This window comes from Halichondria panicea, chromosome 1, assembly GCF_963675165.1.
Source record: "Halichondria panicea chromosome 1, odHalPani1.1, whole genome shotgun sequence".
Classification (NCBI taxonomy): domain Eukaryota; kingdom Metazoa; phylum Porifera; class Demospongiae; order Suberitida; family Halichondriidae; genus Halichondria; species Halichondria panicea.
In genome coordinates, this window is record NC_087377.1 from 17360389 (window position 1) to 17386632 (window position 26244).

General features: G+C 41.0%; 2 protein-coding genes and 1 long non-coding RNA gene across 5 annotated transcripts; 2 read left to right on the forward strand and 1 right to left on the reverse strand.

Annotated features, from left to right (window-relative positions):
* The first annotated feature begins 1939 nt into the window (after positions 1 to 1939).
* On the forward strand, positions 1940 to 5168 carry LOC135352318 (serine/threonine-protein kinase pakG-like). 2 transcript variants are annotated; one of them, XM_064551489.1, is made up of 6 exons: positions 1940 to 2077; positions 2228 to 2555; positions 2671 to 3477; positions 3574 to 3650; positions 3873 to 3947; positions 4158 to 5168. In XM_064551489.1, exons 2-6 carry the CDS (start codon positions 2231 to 2233, stop codon positions 5088 to 5090), a joined length of 2217 nt encoding a protein of 738 aa, XP_064407559.1. In that variant the 5' UTR covers positions 1940 to 2077; positions 2228 to 2230; the 3' UTR covers positions 5091 to 5168. The 2 variants fall into 2 exon arrangements, with proteins under 2 accessions (XP_064407559.1, XP_064407560.1); XM_064551490.1 differs by having other exon boundaries at positions 1959 to 2077; positions 2231 to 2555.
* On the reverse strand, positions 5139 to 26209 carry LOC135352348 (uncharacterized). Of its 2 annotated transcripts, XR_010399749.1 has the most exons (4): positions 8608 to 8989; positions 7835 to 7952; positions 6810 to 6963; positions 5139 to 6475 (listed from the first exon to the last, which is right to left on the reverse strand). It is a non-coding gene; the product is annotated as an uncharacterized LOC135352348 (long non-coding RNA). The 2 variants fall into 2 exon arrangements; XR_010399748.1 differs by lacking the exons at positions 7835 to 7952; positions 8608 to 8989 and adding an exon at positions 26084 to 26209.
* LOC135352317 (uncharacterized) lies at positions 18760 to 24378 on the forward strand. Its single transcript, XM_064551488.1, has 5 exons — positions 18760 to 19439; positions 19598 to 20750; positions 20894 to 20988; positions 21034 to 21101; positions 23387 to 24378. Exons 2-5 carry the CDS (start codon positions 19609 to 19611, stop codon positions 24308 to 24310), a joined length of 2229 nt encoding a protein of 742 aa, XP_064407558.1. The 5' UTR covers positions 18760 to 19439; positions 19598 to 19608; the 3' UTR covers positions 24311 to 24378.
* Positions 26210 to 26244: the final 35 nt, after the last annotated feature.

The following is a 26244-nucleotide window of genomic DNA, read 5'->3' on the forward strand; positions in this document are numbered from 1 at the left end:
TGATTATGACCACATAAGTACATGTACATCTGTTGTACACTCTAACTTTCAGTATTGAATTTGCATCACCTTCATTGTGTGTAGCCTTCCTCTGAGCTTCCCTGTTGGCGGCCATATCCCCAGACCTGCAAACCAACCACCATAATAACAACACTCCTCACAGTTACCGTATTACTAGAATGTTTTATGAGCATATGCGAATTTTTAAACAATAAAATCGCAAAACCTAATTTCGGGTAAATACACACGATCCTTGCCAGAACGCAATAGTTAGCACAATCGCAAAGGATCAACTTTGTTGCTAATTGGCAAAGGTTTTTACGAGCAAAATATTCTAGTAATACTGTATGTAGCAAGAATGATGCTTTCCCTAACACATACTGTCATACATGTTATGCAGAGGTAGGCAATCACATGAACTGTGTACTCACAACTGCATTTGAACGATGGGGTCGGCTGTGTGATAATCCATAGTTGATATCCCGCTCATCTTGGGTGCTATAGGTCGACCCATTGCATGCAGTATCTCAGCACTACTGGATGGTGGGATCATCACATACAGAGGACCTCAACACACACAACAACATAGTAAAAACTCAACACCACTTCCAAGAAACCTCAAATATTAGCAATAATACTCATGGTTCTACATGTAATTAGTACGTACAAGCACTTGGATAACTTATCGAGGACTATAACTTCTGGATTTGGCAAAAAAGCAATCGTCACACTGATAAATTTGGCCTTCTTTATTCACCATTAATTTTTGGCCAGACTCTGAAAGGGGGTGGTCTGTCCACCATGCTGCATTCGTGGCCTATAGCGTTGAGGGTGGAGCTATCCTCAGAGGTCATGTCAGAGGGCAAACCATCATCGCTAGTTAGCGTGTGGACCTCCTGTGTGAGTGGGCAGGAACAACAAGTGTGTGTGTGTGTGTGTGGTGTGTGTGTGTGTTCGTTATTTGGGAGGTAGTTACCATCATGCAAATTCTAACCATGTAATACGAAAGCGAAAATAATACGAAAACGAAACGTCTTAGAAGCCGGATACCTTTAAAAAAGCGTTTTTAAGTGCTAGTTTTTATATGTTACTTGGTGTGAACTGTGTGTGTGTGTTACCTGGGTATCATGCACAAGGCCAAAGTTAGGGCCCAAGTCACTGGCCTGTAGCTGCTCCACACTCTCCCCATCATCACTCTGACTTATCTCTATCTCAAACTGTGAACTGGGTACCACCTCTTCAGTAGCGATAGTAACCGTCTCCACGTCGGTCGGCTCTGTTCCTACGTGTAGTATCTCTGTATTAAAACAGTTTTTAAGTGTTTGCTTTTATGTTACTTGGTGTGAACTCTGTGTGGGTACATACCTGGGTATCATGTACAAGACCAAAGTTAGGGTCCACATTATAACCAACTACACATTATACACAAGTACCGTACTTGTTCAATTTAAGGCCACCCTCCAAATATGCGACACCCTCGATCTTAGGTAATATTCTGACCTCTAAAAGTAGCGACTGCTGCGTGTGACAATTATTTTTATATGTCGCGTCCTAAATAGAGGTCAAACCACAGCCTCGATTCCAGGCCGCTAGAAACAATATAATTTTAAGCATCCTGTAATCGAGGATAGTAGAGTAACCTCCAATTAGATGCGACCCTCTAAATATGCGACACCAGGAATTTTTCTAAACCTCCAAAAAGAAATGACCTCTCGCTTTGTAATTTAATATTTATGAATAACTGTACCTTGTTAATGTTCTTGATGAAGGTTCCTCAGTAGTCCCTGTCCATGGACTCATGTCTTCAGCCTCCACCAATACAGACAAATAGTTTGACCACTTGCTCAGAGCTTCAAAATTGACAGCATAATTTCTTCTTCTCTCTAGCTAGCTAGCTATGGAAGTGCAGTGAAAGATCAGCCACGTGGTTTAGCAATGTTATCGCACGTGACAGCTATTGTTTATTCTGCAGAGAAACAGGGCGGGTCTCGTTGTAGCTGAGCTAACTGTTGTCCTGTACTTCTGTATCGTGCCTGGTATCAAGCTGTGAAGATACTGTAGCTCTGGATTATTATCAGTAAGTGCAGACAGCACTGTTTTATTTTCTGCATATAGATCTACGGTATTTATGGTTTTGATGATATAATTTGCACACACCAAATATTTATACATAATTACATGTACCTTCATAATTATCATTGTTTATCTTATTCCACACTCTACACAGAAGATGTCGGACTATCTCACAATAGCAGATCTAAAGAAATTGTACCTCGTCACGTTTGATGCTCGAATTAAGTGGCGAAACATCTTGCTTATTCTTGACGTACCCCAGGCTACAATCCACAGCATCGGGAAAGAATGGAGCAACAATCCTGATGACTGCTATCGTGAGGGTTTGATTAAATGGCTTAATGAAGGAGGGAAGAGCTGGAAAGAGATGGTGGAGGCATTGACCAGTCCCATCGTGGGTGAAGCTCACATAGCCCAGACCATCGAGAAAGATCATCTACAGTCTACTGGTCCAAGCAATCCTACTGATGTGAAGTCAGAGGGTAAGCACTAGTTCAGCACAGGAATCATACAGTCATAATGCTTAGTTCGTTAGCTGCTATAATATTCACCCCCCCCCACACACACACACACACACACACACACAATGTTGTACAGTTGACCAAACCCGCCAGAAGATTAACGATGATTTGACTGTTTTCTTAGACAAGCCTCTCGGTAAAGGTGCATTTGGAGCAGTCTTCAAAGGCAGCTACAAGGGCGAGATTTGTGCAGTCAAAGTGCTGCTTCACGATGCTATGGAGATGCAGGCAAGTATTCCAATCGCCAAAGACGAAGAAGCTAGCAATGCAATTGATCGTGAGAGTGATTTTCTCAAGTCGTTCCAGCACCCAAACATTGTTCAGTTTTTGTCGACTGCCAAGCACCCCAAATCAGGGAGTACAATCCTCGTTGTTGAGCTGATGGATTGCAATCTGAGATCCTATTTTTCTGGCCTTGATGAAGAGTCCCTCACTAGCGAATGTGAAATTAGCCTCTCCAAAGACATAGCTTGTGGTCTGGCCTACATTCATAGCAAGCAGATTATCCACCGTGACCTCTGTGGTGATAACGTTTTGCTGAATCTTTCACGACCAATGCCTGTTGCAAAGATATCCGACTTTGGCATGTCACGGCTATACGATCCCTCCAAGCTTAGCCACACTCTCACAGCCATTGGTCACCGTATGGGGTATCTACCTCTCGAGGCTATACGATTGGAAGAGAAGAAATACGATAACAGCCTGGATGTGTTTTCCTATGGGGTGATTGTGACGCAAATTGTTTGCAAGCTGGAGACGATCAAATCAGTCAAGGATCGATTATTCCATGTTGCCCAGATCCCTCACACACACAGGTTAAGGAAGCTTATCGACAGTTGCTTGCAAGAAGACATGACGAGGAGACCATCTGCCAGGGACATCTGTGAGTCAATTATAATTATGTGTTTTACGTTTCCACTAACTCCTAGCTCTAACAGAAAAATCATTTTATGTTGGTATCGATTTTCTTTTACTTTAGATGCTGACCTGACAACAAGCTCGGACACAGTGGAGGCAACAAAGAGGGAGTCAAAGGACCCTCAACCAGTCAAAAAGGTTCGTACATGTACTGTGATAATGAGATTCCCACAGCAACAATAGTATTGTACCTTAACATGCATGGATGCTATCTCATGTGTTAAGCCGTAACTACACATCCGTTTGAGTGTGCCTATAATTATGTACTTCCTTTAGTGAAGATTGTCTCGTTCTGTTGTAGATTTTTCTGTAATGTTATTCACGTCTGTGTTTGATTTCCACCAACGTTCCCCTGTACAGACACACGGGGAACAGATTAAGCACAAAGATGCTGAGCTGGTCAGGAGAGACGCCATCATTCAACAGCAGAGACAGGTGAGACAAAATGCACCATTATATTATTGCAGAGCTATAGTAGAAGCTTTGATCTCTTATAATCGTACTGTACATTCTATTAGACTGGTGGGCGTGGCGTGGCCTCTTAAGCTAATTAGAGAAAGTGATTTAGTGTGCATGCAATTATTGCTACAAGTAACACTCGCTTGTTAGTAGACACTATCCTAATTACACTCATTCATTATTCAGGGTCCCCCTCCCAGAGAGTTGAGACCTCCACTCACTCTGAAATGGAGAAGAGGAAAAGACATACCAATCAAGATGGGTACCACGGTACAGAGTGTTGTTATCGGTGACACGGTGTATGTTGGTGGAGGGCGTGCAGGCAATGATCGTGACGTGTGTACAGTGATGAAGCTCGAGCAAGATCAATGGACCAATCTACCAGAGTACACTGTCAAGTACTTCGCTATGACATCACTCGCTAATCGACTAGTGCTGGTGGGAGGACGTGATCTAAGAAACAACAAACCCACCAATCAGCTTGCAGTGTTTGAATCAGGGGAATGGACTCGCCCGTACCCACCAATGAACATTGCTCGTGATTCCTCAACAGCTGTCTCCTTCAACAACCACATCATTGTAGCTGGTGGGCGTGATGATGAAGAACGTACCTCCTCCTCTGTGGAGGTGTTGGACGTGGCATCAAGAAGATGGTACATTGCTCAGTCACTACCTAACCCACGATCAATACTGAAATCAACTCTCATAGGAAACACCCTCTACCTAATGGGAGGGTGGGATCACACTGGGAGGCCAACCAAGACAGTGCACCACGTCGACCTCAATGAACTGATTGCAAAGGCCCATTCGAACCTGGACACACCCACTCTCTGGCAGACCTTACAGGAAGTACCACTCGTGTGGTTAGCTCCTCTCAGTATTGGGAGGTCACTATTAGCCGTTGGTGGACGAGACGACAGACGCAACCCAAGTTCAACGATCCACCTCTACCAGCCTGACACCAGGAGGTGGGTGAAAGTGGGAGACCTGCCTACTGCACGATACTGCTGCACATGCTCAGTACTTCCTAGTGGAGAGGTCATTGTAGCCGGAGGACAGACAAAACTGTTTACTGCATATACTCCAACTGTTGATTTCTTCTCTATAAGTGCTAATTAGTTATTTTGTTAATTGTTTCTCTTTAATATATATTGTGCGTTAACGATATGAAATTTTTTATTATGTTCTAATTAAGAAGTTGCAACAGAATTAATAATAAGTTAATAATAATATTATTATGACACGAAGTACATAATAATACTACAAAATAATATTTAACAGTCTCATAACAAGTTCAGGTCCTTGGTTGGGGGTCTTGTCCGAGGGTAGGGTGGACACCTTCTCCCAGAATACAAAGTCTATCTCCTCTTCCGAGTCAGACAGTGAGGGGTGGGGCTCGGGAACTGAGGGGTTAAAGAGTCACATGGTCATAGTCACACTGAGTGGCCAGTTTACGTGAGGCCCCTCTCTTTCTTAGCAGCATAGTAGGCCTAACGGTGTGTGTGTGTGGGGGGGGGTCGTACATGATTGTACATTGCACACCTTCAAGTAGGACACACTATAGCTGACCTTGAATGAATTTAAGGAACTCCACAAAGTATGACACAAATGCATTTTCCAGCTAACGTACTCTGTACCTCTACCTCCATTGTCAGTGCCTCTTCTTGTCTCCTCAACACTTGGCCGGGCTGAAAAATGGCCGCATAACTAGGGGCCGGAAAAGATGAGGGGTGGAAAAATCAAACAATAGTACAGAAGACAAATCAATCAGTCAATCTACAATTAGAACTAGAGCACTGAAGTGCTACCCTCGGCTGTTGACATAAATAATAAAGATCTATAGAAACCAGAGGAGTGTTATACTGTATAGCGGGTAATTTTCAGGGGACAAAATATTCGTGGTTCAGCAATATTGAGACATTTCGTGGGTAATATTTTCGTGGTTGCTGCTTGCACTGCAGGTAAAGGTAGGCATGGTCGCTTCATTCGTGGGTAATATTCATGGTCAGACCTCCAACCACGAAAACGAAAACCACGAATATTTTGCCCCACGAAAATTACATGCTATACGGTACAATAGTATGATCTGGCTAAGCAGCAAGTAACGGGAGCAAAAAAATAAAACTAGACTTAGATAGGGCTGAAACTTTTGAGAACGAGTTTTAGTAGAATCATAACACTAATAGTATCTTATTGCACTAGATTATAATGTTACTTCAAGATATACAGTGAAACAGTATAGCTGTACTCTAGAGGTGGCATAGGTCCGCTATGGAGTCCATTAATTAACCTGACTGTATTCTATAATAATCTCTATAGAGTGACTAGAATAAGAAAAGCTTCACTACAACTCTACACACTAACTGACATGACACAACTCACTAGTCGAGCCACTTTGATTTCTTGCTCTTGGACTTAAACAAAGCCGAGTCAGCACTCATCCACAGAGAACAGTTAGCTACTTAACTTCTTGGGAGGCAATAAAGAGAGTGATGGTGCTTTATCTGCATTCAAGTAGTTGTATAGTGATATACAGTGTTAGCATGTACTGTAGCAGGTGAGGTGCAAAATTTTGCGTTTTTCGAGGGCAGAGCAGCTAACGTGAACATTAAAACTGGGATAAAGCTATTGATGGGTGTGGTTTCCTAACATTGAAACGTGAATATTAGACCCCATGAACATTTCTGATAGCCCAAGAGCCGCTATACAGCAAAACTAAGGATTATGATGACTGTTTTACAAAATACTACACGATGACCCTTTACCTAGTATGCTCCACTAAGATCTTACCTAACATAACACGTTATAATAACAGTAAGTAAATAACAGGACCTTTACCTAATAGCGAGAGGTACTTCTCTTTGTACTCATTTTTCCGCTCCTTCTCAAAGTCCTTACGTAAACTTTTACCTCCAGTTTGGTGACACAAGCAGAAACGGAATTATTTTGCTCCTGTAGGGCAGAGGCTGAGGACTCGACAGTCGCCTTGTCTCTGTGGTAGGGGTGAGTGAGGGGGCGGGTGTGTGTGTGTGTGTGTGTGTGTGTGTGCAGAGAAATAAGGGTAACTAGTAAAATCATAAATTCAATAATAATTATTACATGAAATTATAGAGAGAAATGGGAGGAATACAGATGACCTTAATCAAAAACTTGCAGTTAAGCATGGGCTTATAATCGAGTAAGCGCTAATAATCCAGTTTCTACAGGTACAATAACCAATACTCTAGCCTTTATAGGAGTACTAAAACAGAGCACTGGTTTGGTGGCAACATTCCTGTCCTATGAATTGCATTTTATGACGTGTTCAAATAGTTATTCATGGACACAGACACGTAAACCACAAATTAGAACTAACAATTAACAAATGCATATAAATAAGCATAATCACAATTTGCAGAACGGAGCTTTGACTCCAACATGGTCTCAGACAAGGCCCAAGGCTACGACCCAAAGGCCCCGGCAGGCAGAAATATGACTTGTGCATAAACAAATGGCTCTGGCCAAACACAAAAAGTGTGAAAACTCCTAATATTGATTCCAGTAGGACACTTCTAGGGGAGTTGTCCTTTTGGGTACTACAGAGCATTTATAAAGTCCACTGCTAAGCAACAATTATACAACCAACTGAAAATGCATTCTCAATATGCAATAATAATTAGATGTCCTTTTTGCCAGCTAGTTTCGTAGTTCTGGATGGGGATGAATCCCGTACATGTACAATGATAATACTAAGATCATCATGGCAGATTGTTCATGCATGCACGAGCTCAAAGACAGATTATTATGGCCGGGGTATGCATATTTTGATATTCGAAATTCGGGAAAAGCTATTTCACAATTATAATAATTATGATTGCATTTACCGGAGAGTGTGGAGGAGGCAGTGACCACTGGAGAGAAGCTTGCTCTCGGAGGTTTGAACTCTTAGGCATTCAGCTTGAACTTGACGTCTTTGCATTGGGGTTCAGCTTGAACATGGCCCTGAGGAATCGCAAACTCAGTACACGTACACGCGCATGTACTAAACTATGCGTGTTATTTATGCGTGTTATTTAAATATTGTCCACGCTTATTTTCCACAATTTGGGCATGAATTTCATATTGATTTAAGCACACTATGCACTATAAAGAAGCTACCGTAGATAGCGGGTATATTTCGAGGGTATAAAAAAGGTAGACTGGCGCGTAGCGTGAGCGACTGGCCAACTGCTTATCAGTCACTCGTCTCAGCGGAATATATGGATCATAATAATGACATTACCAAACATGAATATCGTTATAGATAATGTGGTTAAATTTTGCTTTAGCTACTATGGAATATAATGTACTCAATCCCTGAAGTGTAAGTGCGGTTACAATTACAGGGCTAATATGACATTGAGCAATCTGATAGGCTGCAATGCTCGTTGTGATAACACGACCCCTGGCTATAAGGTCAAATACTCGTGTCATTAGAGCCCTTGTCAGAGCTTGCTACATGATGGTAGTCTACTGGCGCACTCTTCAACACACAGTTTCAAACAGCTTTCCGGACCATCCAAACAAAATCAAATGCGTCCTATAGGAACAGTGTACATGAAAATGTTGACAGTAGGTATATCCTATCAGGCTATTAAATAACAACACTATCACTCACTCATCATCCTGAGTTTGTCATCAGACTTGCATCTTTACGAGCAGCTTCGTCATGTAGGATCATCTGATTGGTCAGGAACTTGCCATTCCCACCTCCTCAGCAATGGTCTCTCTCCATGGTCCTGGCTATGTCACTGTGACTCACAATAGGACTGGACAAAGCCTCCAGCCGCTCCAGCCCAGGCAATAGATTTTGGCCATCTTCAAAACGTGATTTGCTGATTCAGCATTTTTATTACAGAAAGTATGAGGGGTGAGTAGTGCCAAAAGGAGGGTGTTTGTTTGGTGGCGGCGGCTTAACTTCGAAGGTGGCGGCGGCTTAACCTCGAATGTGGCGGAGGCTGTTTCCTTCTTCTATCTATGGCGGCTGGTGTTTTTTGGTGGCGGTAGTATGGCAAGCGGTTTGTAACATAAAGAAATGATGGCGTTATGACGTTTGAATGTTATAACATGACGTACGTGACCTTATAACGTGGCATACAGCATGACGTACGTATGGGTACGTGACCTTATAACGTGGCGTACATAACCTTATAGCATGACGTATGTGACCTTATAACCTTTTCATATGCGCATGCGCATAAGCAACCTTGCATGCCTTAGCTTTCATAACAAGCTAGCTAGCTAGAATGGCTGAGCAGGATGAATTGTTTGGAGCATGGAGTCAATACTTTATTGATGTCAGTAGATTCCTAGAGAACACAGAACATCAACATGAATAGCGAATCGAGAATTTTGTGACTATGTTTTGTCAAGACTAGAAGTTTGTCTGAGTACTTGCATGCAACTATCTGATCAAATGCTGCAAGGGGGTTCTGAAGTTGGAGAAGAAGATGAGCTAGTAATCAATCGAATTTGGCTCATCTACTAGAGTGCCTGAGAAGTGTACACAGACAGTGGGTGCAATATGAAGAGATGTTGGATGTAGAAACCAACAAATTCCAGTATCAAGCTGCTAGAAGAATCTTGGGAAGAGGAAGACCTAAGTTTGAAATTGAAAAGGAACAACTAGTGTACCTATCATCACTAAATTTTAACTAGACTGAAATTGCGGCCCTGCTGGGTGTGTCTTGTATGATAAGTTTTTGACTGATAAACATAAGTAATACATGTTTTACTAGTGTATACAGAAGACGAGTTGAGTTTGAATTGCTGGATGACTCTGCAACAACTTTATCAAATGATGAGCTCAATAGAATTGTCAAGGAAATTCATTCAGAATCCCCGACGTTAAGAGTCATTATGATGGTATGTGGAAGGCTGAGAAGAATGGGATTAATGTCAAGGGATAGAGTCCGATGTTCTCTAAGGTCATCTGACCCATTAAGTGCAGCTTCAAGATTGATGGGTGGTCTTAGTCGACGATAGCCTTACTCAGTTGCTGGTCCAAACTCCCTCTGGCATATTGGTGGGTATAATTATTATTTGTACAAGTTTTTGTAAATGCATATTGAAAACTGGAACCATATACATGTAGATATAATTATAGGAAAAATAGGAAAGAGGGATTAATCTTGTCCCCCGCAATAACTTTAAGGCCTTACAGGCCTTCTTTAAGTCTCCCAAAAGCTTGATGTTGATTGTTGGAAAATAGCTAAAGGTATCCATGTAAAGCAGCCCTCCAAATATGGGACATGCACGGCCCTCCATAATATGCAATTTTGTAACCTCTAAAAGTACTGTATAGCAGGTTATTTCGGGTTATTTAGTCAGCAGGGTGTCATTTACAGGACTTTGAAGTAGCGAGTGGAAATAAGGGGGGTCTAAAAGTCACCATAATTATTTTAACACCCTGTTTAATAATTAATAACAGAGACATGACTGGTGTTCATTCGAAGGTCAATCTAGGATAAATTCTAGTGGGTTTTGAGATTGCCTTTCCATATTCCTGAATGCAGATGTTTAGGGGGGGAGCGGGAGGAAGTCCATTCGTGGATCTTATTTTCTGCTTGCACTGCAGGTAAAGGTAGTCAAGGTCGCTGGGTAAAATATTCGTGGTCCGGCTATACTGTAGCGACTGCTGTGTTGACAATATTTTTGTATGTCACATTCTAAATAGAGGTCAAACTATATAGCCTCTATAGAGAAACAACGATCAAATATGCAACACCAAGACTTCAACATAATTTTTCAACCTCCAAAATTAGGCTTTAAAAGTGTCACCTTAGATCGAATAAATATACGGTATCATCCTTTTGATATTCGTCAAAATCTGCCCTTGTATAAAGCCCACACTCAAATAGTAGTAGCCTCTAAAATTAATCCCCATCTTCAGTGCGATAAAAGCCGCTCTCAAATAGTAGCCTCAATAAACTTTAACCGTAATCACCTCTGAGTCATATTGATACTGGTATCTACAGTAGCTGCTAGCTAAGTAGCAGCTTTTTAGTGTAGACTTTCACATGGTAGACTTTGAGTTTGTGCAGGTGAAAAGAACTTACCTGCTAAACCACTTCCTGTTGAACTGGTATGCTACTTATCAAAGAGTTGTCCCAGCGTAGAACTAACCACAAATTACATAATGCGTGGATGGATGCCAAACATTTAGCCGCGACAAGCAGCCATAGATGTGTTTGTAATTGAGTCTGCATGGTAACATTAATAAATAAGCGCGAGTATTAATTTGTGACTTGTGTATTCTTATCAAAGAAGAGTTATTCCGTGCGTGAGATTCTTTACGCACGGTTAAAAGTAGCCCTTTCCAAAGGCAAAAAAGGAAGCGGTCTCATTTTACTGGAGCGTTAGTAGACGTAATGAACACCTTTCTGGTCTCTCGAATTCTAATTGCTAGCAAAATATCGTATATAGCTGCAGCCTCTGATCAAGTAGTACGAGTAACAAGCAATGGCAAGGCTTCTAATTGGCCCTTGCCTGTGTTTGTTATGAGTGTTCTTAATCCCTTATACGAGTAACCTAATCGTTTATGATGCCGTTCTCAGGAATTTTAATAATATTTTTAGCCGCAGCTGTTGTTTGAACCCTGTGCAATTACTGATCCGTATGTGATACGCTTTTAATTACCCTGGGCAGCCCCGTAAACCCAAACCAGTTAGACCATTATTATGCCTCGGTGCGCATGCGCAAGCGAGGTATACGTTTGTGTGTCTATGTGTGTGTAGACTGCAATCAAGTGCAAGTAAGAGTTTCTATAGGATTCTATAGTCATGTTTACTTGGATTTTAATTCGTGGATTTGCAAAATAATGCTTCGTTCTCGAGTTACGCCTAGTTTTGCTTACTTGGAATGCCATTGCAGTCTTTTCAGAAGCCGGGCACGTAGCCAAACTTATTTACCGAGTGTTGCTACTCTACTTAGTAGTTAGCTCTGCACTAGAATGCTAGCTATTGGTAGCTGCATTACAAGAGTGAGAAGAGAGCTGCAAGGCTCTGCTGATGCAGCCATTAATTTTAGACTTGAACTTTTGGCATCGATTGTTTTATTGTTTAAATAATCATGGTCAATCATTACCCACTCTAAGTTTGCATGCAGCAAAATCAAAAATGTTTATCATGTGTATAAAAGCTATTAGTAGCTTTATGTTATGTAGCTTTGGCATCTCCATCGAGGCGTCAGCACCCGCGGTGCTTTCATTATAGTATTGACTAATTTTCATCACATTAAAATTAATTATGGTTGAATTATCTTGTTTCAGATTCACATCATAAGCTTATTAGATGGAGAATCGTCACTCGTGGCTGCATTGACGGCTGCAGTAGGCTGGTGACTTTCTTGAAGTGTTGTGGCAATAATAAATCGTCAACCGTGTACGAATTATTTTTGTGTGCAGTTCAAAAGCATCAGCTGCCATCTCGTATAATTATAAGAATGGACCAAGGTGGGGAAAATGTATTGGTCGCACGTCACATGTTAGGACATGATATGAGGAGTGTGATTGTAGGAGCCTCGGTCCATAATCAACGCATAGAGCGACTATATGGAGGGACATGCACCGCTGTGACTATTCTCTTTTACAAGCTGTTTTACTTTATGGAACAAGTGGATCTATTAGACTGTTTGAATGAGACACATCTGTATTCCCTTCATTATAATGTGTTCATTCCACGTATTAATCAGGCACTTGCACTGTTCATTGGTGGATGGAACCATCACTCAATCCGAACTGCACACCGTAAGTCTCCACACCAGTTGTTTACAACAGGGGCACTACTTTTGCAGCACGACTCGCAGCTTTGGATTTTTTTGAGAATGTGGAGGAAGAATATGGAATTGATATGGAAGGCCCCATCCCGTCTCAGGGACGTTCTATAGTTGTGCCTGAGGTGCCAATAAGGCTAAGTTCAGAGAATTTTGCTCTCCTACAGCAAGCTGTTAATCCGTTAGCACCTTCTGATGAGTTTGGCATTGATTTGTATGAACAAGTTTTGCAGTTTATGTTAACGATTACGGTATAAAACATGACCATGATGACTCAATTTTGATGTTATTCTTACATAATTATTATTTTGATGCATGCCATTGTGATGCTCAGTAAACAAAGCTCATAATTATCAACATGAAAAATGATTAATGAGAGTATGCATGCAGTACATAGCTATAAGCCAAAACAATACTACCTATATAATGAAAGGGAGTTATTGTTAGAATTGACGATAATCATATAATTATTATGAACATCCATGAAGGTGATTGATTGAAATGAAGGATGACACTGAGAGTAAGCTAGCTATAGCACAGCAAAAACACATATGTTATATGGGATGCATCATCGTATTTTAGTGTTAAAATGACAGAAATTTATGTCTTTCAATGAAGTAAAACATGTAGTAATAATTATCATGCATGTTACAACAGTAATAACAATTAACACACCACCAGAGATAGGTGTACAAGTGTATAAATTATTACAAGTATATAGTGTAAAGATAAAAATTAATAGTTTAGTATTCGTGAGGAATAGTAAGTCCAACTTATAGTCAATGGCAGCAGATAGAGTTAATGATCATTGATGTTTCTTCCTGCGTGTTAAAGGAGATGCGGCCAATACAATTGTGTAGCTATAGATTAGACTCATGCATAAAAAAACTATTTTTGCATGCAATGTATGCGTGTGCATGTTCAAGACATGGCAAGGTACATTCCAAATTTAATCTACATCTGAATTGTCGTAGCTTTATATTATAGCTAGCCTCGATCCCAGGCCGAGTTTTCGCTTTTATAACGTTTAGGTGAACAACTATAGGCCTGCACTAGTTGTCTGCGCATGCATGCGCCAGTCATTCAAGTAGATTAAAAATTAGACTAATGGATATTTTTGTTCACATTTATATTCGTGTACTATCGTACTAGCAGTCAGTATCCCGTTTATCATTAATCGATTGGAATGGCTCTTAATTATTTAGAAAACATTATTCTGAAGACAGAAGAACAAGTGAGGAGGCTACAAATCTTGACAATTAAAGCTCGTCAAGGTCAGATTTGTTGTGTGGTTCTATCATATCAAGTCATTTTTGTTTGGAAAGATCTAGATCCATTATTGGTATAATTATCTTATGGTGGATGAAGTGAAGAGTGCATGTGAGCTAGAGGACTTGGTGGTGCCATCATCAGGGGGATTGACAATGACCTGTTTAATACGACACATTTAATTTACATCGCATGTACACATATATTATTATAGAATGTCTATACTTCTCTGCACAAGAGCAATGATAATATCCAGCTATCCCAACAGTGCTCCTCTTTTCTACTAAGGGAGGAGACTGGATAGTGTGAGGTAAGGTTGAAACCCTCTTTTTGTCTTTGGTAATCTTTCCTATACTCACAGGACTGGAGTGTATATGTATACCTGTTCATTCGAGTGTTGTTTCTGGCAGCTCAGAGCCATGAAGAGAATCTACCTTTCTCAAACATAAATTATGAGTTACAAATAGAGGTCTAGAATATCAGAGAGGTCCAGCAGCCTGCTAAACCTTCATAATTTGAGGCATTCAATCATCATCCATGAAGTTACATGCCCTAGCTGGGTCACTATAATCATGCTGCAGCACAACTGCATGGCAACTCTCCTTGTGAAGCAGCTCTCTATAATGTGTATACTATATGTACCATACGGGTGGAAAATTTTCAATATTTAGAACATTTCGCGGGTAGTAGGGTGTTGTGGCACCTATCTTGCATGCGCATATGAAGCCTTCCACGGGTTCTAATTTTCGTGTTCTGCATGCAGCCACCCACAAAAAACGCGAAATTAAAAAACACCTCGAAATTTTCCACCGGCATACGGTATCTGTGAATTTTCTATAATACAATGTATTATTGGTTAATTAGCCGACACAAATACAATGAAAATTTTAAGCATGCGCTGACAACTATAATTTATAGGACCATAGTTAGTTCTGAGACACCAGTGACAAATTAAATCTTATTTCAGAAAACACATGCATGGCATTAGCCTCGATCCCAGGCCGAGTTTTCGCTTTTATAACAGTTAGGCGAACAACGAGGCTAGCATGGCATAAACACAAAAATCACGTGAGGATAAAATATACATAATAATAATTTATAAGATTTATAAGTAAATAGGTTCAACGAGTTTAGAGTTCAGTTACTATATACAGTTTATTATTCCAGAGTGAACATTAATTTTATGAGCTAAAAATATATAACATTGCAGTCTTACCATGGCATTAGCCTCGATCCCAGGCCGAGTTTTCGCTTTTATAACAGTTAGGCAAACAACGAGGCTAGCATGGCATAAACACAAAAATCACGTGAGGATAAAATATACATAATAATAATTTATAAGATTTATAAGTAAATAGGTTCAACGAGTTTAGAGTTCAGTTACTATATACAGTTTATTATTCCAGAGTGAACATTAATTTTATGAGCTAAAAATATATAACATTGCAGTCTTACCATGGCATTAGCCTCGATCCCAGGCCGAGTTTTCGCTTTTATAACAGTTAGGCAAACAACGAGGCTAGCATGGCATAAACACAAAAATCACGTGAGGATAAAATATACATAATAATAATTTATAAGATTTATAAGTAAATAGGTTCAACGAGTTTAGAGTTCAGTTACTATATACAGTTTATTATTCCAGAGTGAACATTAATTTTATGAGCTAAAAATATATAACATTGCAGTCTTACCATGGCATTAGCCTCGATCCCAGGCCGAGTTTTCGCTTTTATAACAGTTAGGCAAACAACGAGGCTAGCATGGCATAAACACAAAAATCACGTGAGGATAAAATATACATAATAATAATTTATAAGATTTATAAGTAAATAGGTTCAACGAGTTTAGAGTTCAGTTACTATATACAGTTTATTATTCCAGAGTGAACATTAATTTTATGAGCTAAAAATATAGCATAACATTGCAGTCTTACCAGGATTTCTATATATAGCGGCTTTAGCAGTTGCCGATTATTATTATCCTTGTGTATATATATAATTCCATTAAACGACAGATTATCGTTTCTTGTTGGTAGTGTCCTATACACCAATTTCAACAGTATCATAATATCTGACAAACCACTTTAAAGAAACTCAGGTACTCAGATTTGCTTTGCTTTCTTTCTCTATCTTTATTACCTGGAATTCTTAAGAACCGTTAGTTCTAACACTTCCATTCATATTGGATACTTGTTGCACATTGGATAAGGAGTGAAGGCTATTGAGGGTGCATATGCATGGTATTGTAGCAGCTATAAGGTGAATCAACAAATCTTAGACCTGGTATACATAATTGCTGATGGATCAGTGGACCAAAGTGGCCAACTTCAATTTAGAATCTGGTGCGTATATGAAATTAGGTTCTGCTGCCATGGCTATGAGCTTTTACACAGTGCATGCGCAGTGGACCAAAATGGCCAAGTTAAATTTAGGACTGCCATCACAGAATCTGGTGCTATCAGCTCGTGTATGCATAGCTATCACTGGACCATGCAAAGTGAAGTGAGCTCTGACAGTCTGTGCATGAGGTTCCATTCAGCAAGCTTTTTTTAGGTGATCAATGCAGTTATACCAGGAACAGCTAATATAATTCTAGCTTCCTGTAAAAGGTATAAATAAATTATAGCAGATTAAATATAATTATTGTATCTATAGACCAATCGTTACTGCATGAGCTGGACTTGATCGAAGCATAATTATAATTATATATAAGCGTACAGATCTTAACACAACAATCTACCTATATAGTGACCATGTCCACTCTATCAGGCAAGCTGCTATTTCAGAAAATAGCCAAGGCTTAAAAACTCACGCTGGATACAGCATTATTATTATAAATGGCCGCACACTACCATGCATCTCAACAGCTTAATTCAATCATAGATTGAAGAGTTATAGGGATAGGAAACGGTTGGTATCTCGAGTAACATCTGCGCTATATACGCTGCAGTTTAATCGAGGCCACCACAACAATATCTATTTCTACACCCATGCAGTGCATAATAAACTACAAGTAACTGTGCTTAGTCCGTGCAACTCACTTATATTTCAAGGTCTATACCTATTGTAGTAGTCATAACCAGCACGCTTACACGTTACATGTTCCAATAGCTCTAAAACAGCCTTGGGAACATATATAACTTTATTGGAAAGTCTCTTTTTACTGGGTGTGGTCAGTCATTAGCAAGTACTACACGTGGCTCATGGACTAGGCGTGTTATAAGTTGCTGAAAGAGATGATTTCTCGAGGAAACACAGCTTTGGGAGTTACCCGGCAAAAATGTGCTTAATAGCCTCATTCATAGGGAGTAACGCGGATAATTTTCGAGGCTCCACTGCAGATTCAATGTAAAATCATCACGTGCACCACTCCGCTTCCTATCCCTCTAACTCTTCAATCTATGATTCAATCAACTCAAAAACCTGAATGGAAAACACAACGATAAAACACACTTTATTAATTTGCACACACACATGCATGCAATACCATGCACATACATTGTTAATCCAGCCACACTTAGACAGTGGAGCTTGGCAAGAATAGCGAGGTAGCCACATTTCAGAAAATAGCCACGGCTAAAACGACCCTACCTCGAATCTAATGACTGAATGATTTTGCGGTGCAAAGATAATGCTCTTGTCTGCCAAACTACACCCAAAACGTCACATCCGGCCGTAATAAAAATAAAAACGTATATATCACATATAGTTAGGGGCAGCCAGAACTGGCAGGTATACATTTCAAGGCAAGTGTGTAGTATAAACAACTATAGCTAGCAATCCGTGCCAAACCAAATGGCGGGTATATTGAGGTGGCCGTACTTCAGAGAGCCAGAATAGCGAGAGTCGATGATACTGTACACACATAATATACTTTATACCCACCTCATGATAGTGTTCTCCTCTGTGGATCATTCAGATCACCACAGTCTTGTGTAGTCAGAGAGGGAGCCGATTTTAGAGGCTCTGCCTTCAGTTGAGAAAGCTACTGTAAAAGGTTTCTTCACAGGGCACTTGCATTTCCTCCACAAGGAGATTAATAACCAGCCAAATAGCACATTCACCAATGCTAGTATATACATCAGTGTTGTGATGATTGAGGGGAAAAATAAACTGCACTGCACTTGTGAAGAGTTGAGAGTAAGGCTTCCACTGTCTGTTTGTACATCAACCGTTATGATTTAAAGTTGAGCCGCTTACACCTTTTGCATCATCACAACACCATGACATCAGGAAAGAGAGTTAACAGTCTCTGATATAGAGGGACATCCAGCCACCATGTATAACTGCAGTAGCACTCGTGCTCCAAGGAGGTCCACATACCTTTTCCATTTTGCGCATGCGCGGTTCCTTGCACATCCTACATTACGTGACGTGCTTTACAGCATGACATGAGGGCCGTAAGGCCCTCACGTCATGCTGTAAAGCACGTCAACGTCATAATAATACTTATGTTACAAACCGCTTGCCATAAAGCCGCCGCCAACAACTGACACCTGCCGCCACCCTCGAGGTTAAGCCGCCGCCACCAAGTAAACACCGCCTCCTAACACAGCAAATTCGTTTTCTTTTGGCACTATTCACCTCTCATAAGAAAGGGGGTGTATCTTGTAGAGAGATAATACTGAGAAGCTGAGATTATCAGTGGTTTTGTGGGTCCTTCACCAGTTCACTTCCTATCTATTATCCCTTGACTTTAATAGAGCTAGCTAGGGCCTATACAGGGGCGGATCCAGAGGTAGTTCGTTGGGTTCGTACGAACTACCCTTCCAGCTAGTATATATTAGCTAGCTAGCTATATTATAGCTGTACTGTCGTGACAAAGTACGTCCTCTCTGCCTAATAAAAGGGTGGGGCTGGTTCTCTTTGCATAATAAAAGGGTGGGGCTGGTTCTCTCTACATAACAAGAGGGTGGGGCTGGCTACTGCAGCCACATTGATTTGCACCGTGGTCAAGCGATAATATTATTATATCTAGCCATGAATCCTTGACTCCTGGTGTAAGAAGAGGAAAGTTTCAGGTAAGGGAGAGTGCATGACACTGCATATTGAATGACACTGCATACTTACATGTATAATTGCTATAATCATTAATAATATTGATGGTCAAGTTCTACAAGTCTATAGAAGTCTCCTCTTCACCAGCCACCACCGTCTGTCTTTCCACTGGGGACCACTACTATCTCTCCTCCAGTCACAACCATCTCCTGTGTTTATAAATCATGAGGGAGAACATGAGGGTTAATTAGTGGGCGTGGTACTTTAAAAAGGGCGTGGTCACAAAAATTTCGGCGCTGCGCGCCGAGTGAACTTCTTGCCCGCGCTTTGCGGACAAGAAGTACTATAGGAACCCCCCTTCCTTAAATCCTGGATCCGCCCCTGCTATAAGGAGTGAGTAGCCACCAAGGTGAGTGCGTGATTCATATCTCATTCTATAGCCCATCTCAAAGTTGCAATAGTCTCAGTTTAACTTCACTGAATAATATAATGAGCCTTTTAGATTGTACATGCTAAAATTGATGTGCACCATATGCCATTGTATGAAATGCCCTGGTCCACTCACAGGCTAACTGTCAATGGCCACTCAAGCAACCCCCGACCATTCTCCAGAGTATCTGTCCTTCCAAGAGAACTTTGAAGCATTGGTGTCCACATTCAAAGCTCAACCTGCTGCATACGCTGATAGCCTCTTCTCCAATGGCTACATACCAGATGAAGTTCTCGAGTACTCTAGACTAAATGGAGTTATGAACTCGGATAAATCTCGAAAGATTCTGGATACTATCATCCATCAAATTAAGCTCAATCCCAGTGTATTCCACGACTTTATCGCTGCCATTGCTGGCCCTTCTACTGACGATGTTGTCAAGAAGCTACATGATAGTTACGAGCTTCACAAGACTGCGACCAGCCGTGTTGAACAGCCGCAACTCTCTCCACCCCCACACCAGCAACCTCCACCAGAGGCTCCGACGTCCTTCAGCTTCCCACACCTCAACACCTCTAGCCTTGATGATGATGTTAAAATTGAATTAGAGGATCGGCTCATACGTGATACAAGAGAAATGATTATTAGGTTCACTGCTTTTACTCTAATTATACAAAGATCATTTGAAAACCAACGGATCCCATTGGATCAGATTAAAGATTCTCTTCTCAGCCTCGAATCTTTCAACGACGGGATTGGAGTTAAAGTCCTTGAGGAAAAAGATAAGCAAAAGATTGAAAATGCCAAAAATTTGTCCCAAGTCTTCATGACTCTACGTGCTTTCATCTCCTTCAATTATGAGATAGTGCAGTACCTCATCCAGCTGCTGGGATCACCAGACGACCGAACACAACTGCGTGAGTATTGTTCTGCACTTAATGAGTTCTGCCAGCGAAATGTGTTTGAAGTTCCGGCCGAAGCTTTCTCTTCAATATCTCGTATCAAAACGGCTAAAATGTTTGTTCTCAAGTGCACTGAGCGAGTAGCCACACTGGAGTATGTAAAAAGGCTGATTCCGAGAATTGCTGAAGCCCTTGGTCTACAAAGAGCAGCGCTACAACTCAGTTCAGTCAGACAAGGCTGCTTGGAGCTCCACTTTCTCATCACTGTAGCTGTTGCCAAGTGTATCTACCCAGTGTCTCCTACTGTACAGTCTGCTCTCAGTGCGATGGGGGTCAAAGTTCTCACCTGTGGAAGTACGGATGAGGTGGAGACATTACTGCTGGAACAGTAAGTTCTTGAAGAGGCACTATATACCCGTACTCCTGCATAATTATAATAATTATATACCGTAAGTTAATTAACTAACAAGCGTAGGCCCTATATATATTATAATGAATATATAATTACAAGTATGTACATGTCATGTACAGGGATCTGAGCAAACTCAAACTAGAAGGTGTTGAGAAGATGTCTAAAGACACAAGAACGAGCACGACAACCTTCACTCAAATGAAGGACACTAAAGGTATGAGTGTTTGGCCAACTTGATATCCTATAATCTTTCTTTTAGATACAAGAGGCTCGGACACAGTGGAGGCAACAAAGAGGGAGTCCAAGAACACTCAACCAGTCAAGAAGGTGCGTACATGTAGTGTGATAATGAGATTCCCACAGCAATAATAGTATTGTACCTTAACATGCATGGATGCTGTCTCATGTGTTAACCGAATATACGCCATGACGTCACGTTGCGAAACACCCCCGCAGCCATATTGATTTTTTAAAAATGCACAAATTTAATCAGTTCTTAGAAAACTGTTTGTAACTTGTCGACTTTTGATTGTGCAAGTTAGACTAGGAAGAAAGACCAGTCAAAGATCTACAAGATGATGCCCGAATCGCTTACTATCTCGAAGGATTGGTTGTGATCTGCTTCTGTCAAGCGGTAAGTAGTAGTTACGTATAATACTGCTTTGTTACATGGCTTTTTAGATTCGCTAGAAGCTTCATACAGCCTAATACTTATTGTAGTAAGTATATAGGACGTAGCTGTAAAGTTTGTAGTGCTGAGAAGCGTTGCTTAGCGTTTTTTTGTGCAGCTACACAAGGTACTGGGGACGGTGGCTTATAACCTGAGGCAGCTATGTGTAAAGAGAAACAGTGGCAGTGGTAAAAAGGTGAGTACAAGCTTCCTAAGCTGTATGTTGACTCTACTGAATGTTTAGAGTCTACTTTAGGGCCTGCATCACCTATCATAGACTTCAATTTATTTAAAATCAGGCCCATAAAATTAATATTAAAAGTACAACCGGTTGTAGTTGCTACAGTACTTGTTTGTACTTGTTGCATGCGTTTGTAGAATCGCTAGAAGCTCTGGTACTGACTGTACATGGTAGATAGTAGTTGTATCTAGAATTAGTAGTGCTAAGCAGCATTGATTAGCCTTCTTTGTGTACGTACGTACACTACATGTAGGTGTGACTGGATCCAATAATCCGGAGGTGGGGCCACGTATGTACAGTGAACAGAGGAACAGTGGCAGTAGCAGCGAGGTGAGCCAGGATACGTATTACGTTTGTTGACTACACTAACATTATGTTTAGAACTCGTGTGTATAACCTATTATGTAATTATAATTATATAGCCCTTGAATAGTAAAATAATAGCCTCGCCTTTTGTTCTTCGAGCCTTGAAAAACTTTTTTTTTACCATCAGTAACGATTATAATTCTTTGCGTAACTAACAATAGATATAAAAAGTGTCTGATGTCTGTGGCTACTGCTGATACTTTGCTGTCACACTATGCACTGCCACTGGGTCCCTTTTGGAGTACCTTGGAGTCGCCTCTGTCAAGAGTAGAATACACGGTTAGACACACGCACACATACAAGCATACACAAACACTCCCGTACACACACACACACACACTCAAACACACACACACACACACACACACACACGCGCACGCAAACACACACACACACACATACGTACGCAAACACACGCACGCAAACACACGCACGCAAACACACACACACACACACATACGTATGCAAACACACACACACACATACACACACACACACACACACACACACACATCCATTTACACGCATACACGCGCACAGACAATGCCATGTACAGGAAGGTTGACGTTGGTGGTAGGACGTTCACAACAGTGCTCAGCTCATGCAGTGTCGATGTCCTATCCAGATCTACATTTTTGATAATTTAATGTTGTAATTATTGTTGTACTGTACCGGGTATTTGATGTTCTTGTTTTTATTCTATACATTGAGTGAAGCCATTTTATTTGTTGCATTTACCTTCAAGCTCCTCTCCAAACTGTTCTCAATCAGAAAACTCATCATCACTGCCCTCCATGACTGGCACATCTCTGTTACCTTGCTGTACTCTGGCTACTGGGTCTTCTATGTCAATCTGTGCAGGTCCCAGAGCTAGTGGGTAGCCTACAATTTCATGCAGCACCTCCTCACTGATCTAGTGTGGCCTCTTAGCCATGCTAGTAGCTCTATATAATTTTTTGATAGTGTTTGTTCATGCCAATAATTAATATTTAATTTGTAAACTAGCTACATATTCAAGCGTGTATTGCCAAAATATTTTCTGCACAGTACGAAGTTTTGACTGCATAATTATATACTTACCTGAACAGTAACTGGACATAGTAGTAGCGTTAAAATAGCAGCAGCCGCTCCCTGGTTTCTTTAGAGCATGCAGAGAGAAGCCGGATTACTGCGGTTGACACAAAAATGCGTCTATGGCGTCATACCGACATGACGCTTAAATGCATCTGCGGCTAATTAGAGAAAGTGATTTAGTGTGCATGCAATTATTGCTACAAGTAACACTCGCTTGTTAGTTAGTAGACACTATCCTAATTACACTCATTCATTATTCAGGGTCCCCCTCCCAGAGAGTTGAGACCTGCACTCACTCTGAAATGGAGAAGAGGAAAAGACATGCCAATCAAGATGGGCATCTCGGTACAGAGTGTTGTTATCGGTGACACGGTGTATGTTGGTGGAGGGTTTGCAGACAATGATCGTGACAGGTGTACAGTGATGAAGCTCGAGCAAGATCAATGGACCAAACTACCAGAGTACACTGCCATGTACTTCGCTATGACATCACTCGCTAATCGACTAGTGCTGGTTGGAGGATATGATCCAAGTAACAAGAAACGCACCAATCAGCTTGCAGTGTTTGGGTCAGGGGAATGGACTCACCCGTACCCACCAATGAACATTGCTCGTAATTCCTCAACAGCTGTCTCCTTCAACAACCACATCATTGTAGCTGGTGGGCGTAATGAAGAACCTACCTCCTCTGTGGAGGTGTTGGACGTGGCATCAAGAAGATGGTACATTGCTCAGTCACTACCTAACCAACGATCAGTACTGAAATCGACCCTCATAGGAAACACCCTCTACCTATTGGGAGGGTACGATCACACTGGGAGTGCAACCAAGACAGTGCACCACGTCGACCTCAATGAACTCATTGCAAAGGCCCTTTCCAATCTGGACACACCCACTCTCTGGCAGACCTTACAAGAAGTACCACTCGTGTGGTCAGCTCCTCTCAGTATTGGGAGGTCACTATTAGCCATTGGTGGACGCGATGACAGAGACAACCCAAGTTCATCGATCCACATCTACCAGCTTGACACCAGGAGGTGGGTGAAAGTGGGAGACCTGCCTACTGCACGATACAGCTGCACATGCTCAGTACTTCCTAGTGGAGAGGTCATTGTAGCCGGAGGACTGACAAAACCGTTTACTAGTATTCAAACTGTTGATTTCTTCTCTATAAGTGCTAATTAGTTATTTTGTTAATTGTTTCTCTTTAATTGTGCGATGAGTTTATAACGATATTGATATTTTTTATCATGTTGAGAAAATTAAGTTGCAACAGAATTTTATCGCATAAAATTATAGTTATTATGATGACATGAAGTGGTACATACATAATTACATTGCCAGAAAATAGTACAAAAACAGATAAAATAATATTTAACAGTCTCATAACAAGTTCAGGTCCTTGGTTGGGGTCTTGTCCGAGGGTAGGGTGGACGCCTTCTCCCAGAATACAAAGTCTATCTCCTCTTCCGAGTCAGACATTGAGGGGTGGGGCTCGGGAACTGAGGGGTTAAAGAGTCACATGGTCATAGTCACACTGAGTGGAAGTTTGAGGGCTTAGGAAGTAAGGGGTGAGAAAATCACATGATAATAGTAGCTATAATTTATACTGCAAAATGGCTCAACTATGATAAAGGGACACCACACACAACACATGTACTGGTATACAATATGTACGTACTTACATGCTGAAGTGCCTACCCACACAAATAATCAAAGTGTTATACAATAGTAAGCAGTAGTGTACAATAGTATGTATGATCTGGCTAAGCAAGTAACGGGAGTAATAAAATAAAACTAGACTATAGGCTGAAACTTTTGAGAAAAGAGTTTTAGTAGAATCATAGACACGTACTTTATTGCACTACATAATTATACTTCCAGTGAAACAGTAAAACTACTACTGTACTCTATAATTTATAGAACCCCTATAGAGTGACAAGATTAAGTAGGCACTTGCAAGAAAACGTATGTACAGGTGTATCGATCACTACAACTCTACACACTAACTGACGTGACACAACTCACTAGTCGAGCCACTTTGATTTCTTGCTCTTGGACTTAAACAAAGCCGAGTCAGCACTCATCCTGTGCAACAGAGAACAGTTAGCTACTTAACTTCTAGGGAGACAATAAAAAGAGTGATTGTGCTTTATCTGCATTCAAGTGGTTGTATAGTGATATACAGTGTTAGCATGTACCGTAGCAGGTGAGGTGCAACATTTCACGTTTTTCGGGGCAGAGCAGCAAACGTGAACATTAAAACTGGGATAAAGCTATTGATGGGTGTACATTGAAACGTACAATAACCAATACTCTAGCCTTTATAGGAGTACTAAAACAGGGCCCACATTAGTTGGTGGCAACATTCCTGTCCTATGAATTGCATTTTTTGACATGCTCAAATAGTTATTCATGGACACAGACACGTAAACCACAAATTAGAACTAACAATTAACAAACGCATATAAATAAGCATAATCACAATTTGCAGAACGGAGCTTTGGCTCCAACATGGTCTCAGACAAGGCCCAAGGCTAAGGCCCAAAGGCCCAGTCAGGCAGAAATATGACTTGTGCATAAACAAATGGCTCTGGCCAAACACAAAAAGTGTGAAAACTCCTAATATTGATTCCAGTAGGACACTTCTAGGGGAGTTGTCCTTTTGGGTACTACAGAGCATTTATAAAGTCCACTGCTAAGCAACAATTATACAACCAACTGAAAATGCATTCTCAATATGCAATAATAATTAGATGTCCTTTTTGCCAGCTAGTTTCGTAGTTCTGGATGGGGATCAATCCCGTACATGTACAATGATAATACTAAGATCATCATGGCAGATTGTTCATGCATGCACGAGCTCAAAGACAGATTATTATGGCCTGGGGGTATGCACATTTTGACATTCGAAATTCGGGAAAAGCTATTTCACAATTATGATATGATTGCATTTACCGGAGAGGTGTGGAGGAGGCAGTGACCACTGGAGAGAAGCTTGCTCTCGGAGGTTTGAACTCTTGGGCATTCAGGTTGAACTTGACGTCTTTGCATTGGGGTTCAGCTTGAACCACGTGGTTTGCTGATTCAGCAGTTATTTGCATGTGATTGAATAAGAA